The 4,618-nt window shown below is 48.9% G+C and overlaps 1 protein-coding gene across 1 annotated transcript; it reads left to right on the plus strand.

Annotated features, from left to right (window-relative positions):
* Positions 1–370: 370 nt before the first annotated feature.
* tmlhe (trimethyllysine hydroxylase, epsilon) lies at positions 371–4,269 on the plus strand. The gene is made up of 7 exons (XM_017412510.3): positions 371–655; positions 735–911; positions 2,257–2,536; positions 2,638–2,757; positions 2,837–3,073; positions 3,214–3,352; positions 3,522–4,269. The coding sequence occupies exons 1-7, from the start codon at positions 517–519 to the stop codon at positions 3,651–3,653; spliced, it is 1,224 nt and encodes a 407-aa protein (XP_017267999.1). The 5' UTR covers positions 371–516; the 3' UTR covers positions 3,654–4,269.
* The last annotated feature ends 349 nt before the right edge of the window (positions 4,270–4,618 follow it).

Consider the following 4,618-nt stretch of genomic DNA (forward strand, 5'->3'; position numbering starts at 1 on the left):
AGCGCTAATAACGTCCAGTATTGATGCTCGTCTTCTGCAGTAAAGTTAGACTCAGGCACTAATCTCCTTGTTAAGCAGCCTTGTTACTAAAAGAAAAACACTTACCGATTAAATGTAACGCCGTCCTGACATTTTCCGTGAAGATTTGTGCAGAAAAATGCAGCATAAAAAGAAGGCATTCCTGTATAGATAAGCGCAAAAGCGGAGCTGTATTACTATCGTAAGATGGCGACGTTTTTAGCTCATCCAAAGTCACGTGATGTCATGTCTATCTATATAAGTCATTGATACGAGGTCCCATCCATCAAGTCTTTGATTCTGCGCGCGTGTCGGCGGTACTTATAAACGCACAGTGTTTAATAATTAACCTCGCTCTTGTCAAACTGAGGCGTTTTTCTGAGATAAAAGAACCTGTTTGTGACCCGGGGAGTCCCACGCAGCGCCGTGTCTCTAACTCTACCCCGGGGGGGAGCTCAGTGGGTTCGTAGCGGTTTTAGTTGTGTTTCACAGCCAGCGATGTTTGGCACGCTTCGCGGACTGGTGCGAGCCGCGCCGGGACACCGGCTGCCGCGTGCGCTCCGCGAGTCGCGCACATCCCGGAGATACGCGAGCGCGCGCGCCTCTGCGACCCTTCGCCTGCTGGAGGACTGCCTGGGTGAGTCCGTTCACAGTGGTCCGGTTTGAACTGCTCGCCCAGTGCCGCTTTCTGACGACTAACCGACCCGCCTCCCCAGAGCTCTGCCAGGACGGGGCGCCGAGGCGCTTCAGCTACGTGTGGCTGCGGGACCACTGCCGCTCCGCCTCCTCCTACGACCCCGCGACCCACCAGAGGCGGCTGGACACGGCCAGCGTCCAGCTGACCATCCGGCCCAGCAGCGCCGCGGTGGACGACGGTCTCCTCACTCTGACGTGTGAGTGCCCGTGGCTGTCGTGTTAGCAAAATATCTCACGAACCACTGCGCGGACCTTAATGAAATCCTCGGTCAGTAATCACTGGATGCACGTCTACAACGCATTAACTTTTGGAGTCAGTACTGTTCAAGATGGCCGCCACAGCCAACTGAACTTACAAAACACAGAATTGGTTAAAACTCAGTCAAGTGAACAGATATTGAGCTAAAATGTAGTGTGGTAGTAGCTGAGACTGATTCACAGCACATAAGCCAAGTGCTCCACAGTGTGCAATAGTTTTGTCTAAAACACTAGCGTTAACGTTGGCTTCAACCGTGGTTGTCTGTTAGCAAAATATCTCATCAACCACTGGATGGATTTTAATGAAACTCTTGGAAAGTAATTATTGGATGTATATCTACTACTGATTAACTTTTTGAGTCACCCCAATTCAAGATGGCCGTCGTAGCTAATCAAGACGAGGAAACAAAAATGGCTGTAACTCAGTCATCGCTGCAGATATTGAGCTCACATTTAGTGTGGTAGTAACTGAGAGTCATTCACAACACGTGTGCCAAGCGCTCTGCATTGTGCAAAATTTTCACCCAAAACTTTGGCGTCAGGCGTCAACGGTTGTTGAACAGTCTGGTTCTTTTATTGATTTTTTTGACCCGTTACAAACCTTTAACCACGCTGCGACACGAACCGTGGAATTCGTAATTCACATGGGGGAAAGGAAGGATTATTTTTGAATATTTAAATTCTAGTTAAAATGAGTGAATTATGGAAATTAACACAATGGTATTTTTTTTTCTTTTTAAATCGGCATCCTTTTCTCCTGTAAAAAAAAAAAAAAAAGAAGAAGAAGAAGAAGAAGAAGAAAAAAAAACTTGAAGCGTCCTGGCATCTTTAAGCGTTGTTTATTTTGAAAGAGTTATAAAGTGGAAGCTAGAAGCACTTCTGAAGGCACAGACCTCCACCAAAACCATAATCTCCCTGTCCCGTTTGGATTGCTTTAAAAAAAAAATCCTGTATCTGGATGGTGATCCAGATCACCACCGAAATCTAATCTCTTGTTCCTTGTAGCATGTTTGATGTTTCCTGAATATTTCACAAAAATCCATTCATAATTGGCAGACAGGCAGGCAGATGGACAGACAGGCAGGCAGGCAGACAGACAGACAGGCAGGCAGACAGACAGGCAGGCAGACAGACAGACAGACAGGCAGGCAGACAGACAAGCAGGCAGACAGACAGGCAGGCAGGCAGGCAGGCAAACAGACGGGCAGGCAGACGGACAGACAGACAGACAGGCAGGCATGCCACCAAAGAAGTGAGTGAGCATAACATCAGTTTGCTTCTCAGGGCCCGGCGGTCACGTGTCGCAGTACAGCCTCGGCTGGTTAGCGGAGAACAGCTACGAATGGAAGAAGCAGGCCGCCGTGCAGCCGCGTGTCCTGTGGAGCGCGGGCGTCTACGAGAGCACGGACGTCCCATCGGCCAAATGGGACAAGTTCATGAGCTGCGACGACGAGCTGAAGAAGTTTCTCCGGAACTACCTTCTGTACGGGATTGCTTTTGTCGACGGCGTCCCAGCTACGGTAGAAGCCACCGAGTCGGTGACGCAGCGGGTCAGCCTCATCAGGTACCGCTTCGTCTTTTTGCTCGCTTTTTTTTCTTTTAGCGCTGCCAAAAGCTTGTTGAAGACTACATTCCTACTTGTGTATTTTCCCGTGCCGTCCTAAGGGAGACTACGTACGGGAGAATGTGGAGCTTTACATCGGATTTTTCCAGGGGAGACTCCGCCTACAGTCAGCTGGCCCTGGACCGGCACACCGACACCTCTTACTTCCAGGAGCCATGTGGGTGGGTACACGCAACACGAAGGTCCTCGTCTGTCGGCAGCTCCTCGAAGACGTGACGCTTATCATGCCATGTGTCGCAGGATCCAGGTTTTCCACTGCCTCAAGCACGAGGGGACCGGCGGAAGGACGCTGCTCGTGGACGGGTTCCACGCCGTCGAGACGCTGCGCCGACGCTCGCCGGGAAAGTTCGAGCTGCTCGCCCGAGTGCCCATCGGCCACGAGTACATCGAAAACACGGGCAGCCACCGAAACCACATGGTGGCCATTGGCCCCGTGCTCAACACGTACCCCTGGAACAACGAGCTCTACCTGATACGGTGTGTCCATGCCGAGCTCAAATCGGAGTTCAGCGGCGTTCCGCAGGGCTTTGTTTTAGGTCTCTTTTAATGTTACTCCACGGAGCTTAAAGTACGCAGTTCTTAGGGAGTAATAATGTTGTTTTTTCCTCCCCCTTCAGATATAACAACTACGATCGGTCCGTGATTAACACGGCCCCCCATGACACCGTCCAGCGCTGGTACAAGGCGCATCGGGAGCTGACCGCGGAGCTCCGGCGTCCAGAAAACGAGCTCTGGGTGAAGCTGAATCCGGGCAAAGTAAGAATTAAAAAACCCGAATGAAACCTTCGCACTCAAACGCAAATCCCGAAGAGACAACTCAAAAAGTGTTCCAGTCTCTGGCTCTTTGAGCAGCTCAGTTCTAGGAACGGTCAACGTGAATTTCTAACTTTTACCCTGTCTTTATTTTTATTTTTTTCTCCCTGAGGTGATTTTCATCGACAACTGGAGGGTCTTGCACGGGAGGGAGTCTTTCAGCGGCCTGAGGCAGCTGTGTGGATGTTACCTGACCAGAGACGACGTCCTCAGCACGGCCCGTTGCCTCGGTCTGCAGGCGTGAGCACGGACGGCCTTTCGTTTCCACGCCTTATCAGTCGCTCTTTAACACGGGGGTTAATTAATTCCTCTGATCTTTCCCTCACTCCTGGAACACGCTGTATGTTGTTTTTAAAATTGGAACTATGATGATTTTCAGGAATGTGTGGACAAGGGAAACAATCAAACGCCTGTTGAGCTCTCAGAGCAGCATGCTGTAATGAGACGAGCCAAAAGGCGGTAAAATTACTCTTGATTTCAAAATGGTGGCGATAAGCAGACAGGTTGTCATGACAGGACACTGTAGCACGTATACAATAAGCTCAGCAACTACATGCAGGGCAAACAGCTCTGACTTAACATTGCTTTAAACCTGATGCTAATATTAGCTCTTGCCAACTAGCTAACACGCTTGGAACTGTAAACCGAACGCACACCTGCGCTTCCTCCAGCCTTTCAAGTCAAAATGTCAGCATTCAGACTCCAAACGTTTGAGCGAAGTACGTGTTTGTGAACGGGGTGGAGGGGAACGCGCTGACATGCTAACTCCACGCAGAAAGGAACCGCATTGTTTGGGCTTGTGTGAAAAGGTCACAAACAGTAACGAACATAAAAAGAACTTTTAAAAAAAGCTGAAAATATTTAAGTGACTTGCTGCGTTGCTTTACGGTGTCTCTGTGTGTTGGAATCTGTTTTTTTTTTTTTTTGGACTCTGCTGACTTGAGTTTGCCAGCAGCATAATTCTAAACTAATTCCCCCATAACATTAACTTGGTAAAAATAAAGAAATAAAACCAACTCATACTGTGCAAATAAAAGCAACAAATGTTCTTTTGCTGTAGATGAACTGATATGAAGTACCCTACCTTTATAGGACTTATAGGATATAGTAAATACGGGTAAACCAGCTCCTCTGAGATCATTTGCAGTCGTTCTGTGGTACATTTAGCACAGCAGCAGACTTTGAATCCTCAGAGCTACAGTGGGAAAA

This window comes from Kryptolebias marmoratus, linkage group LG13 (assembly GCF_001649575.2).
Source record: "Kryptolebias marmoratus isolate JLee-2015 linkage group LG13, ASM164957v2, whole genome shotgun sequence".
Classification (NCBI taxonomy): Eukaryota; Metazoa; Chordata; class Actinopteri; order Cyprinodontiformes; family Rivulidae; genus Kryptolebias; species Kryptolebias marmoratus.

Coding starts and splice junctions, on each gene's coding strand:
- tmlhe (XM_017412510.3), top strand. CDS start 517: ATGTTTGGCACGCTTCGCGGACTGGTGCGAGCCGCGCCGGGACACCGG. Junction 912..2,256: donor CGGTCTCCTCACTCTGACGT/GTGAGTGCCCGT, acceptor TTTGCTTCTCAG/GGCCCGGCGGTCACGTGTCG. Junction 2,758..2,836: donor TACTTCCAGGAGCCATGTGG/GTGGGTACACGC, acceptor CATGTGTCGCAG/GATCCAGGTTTTCCACTGCC.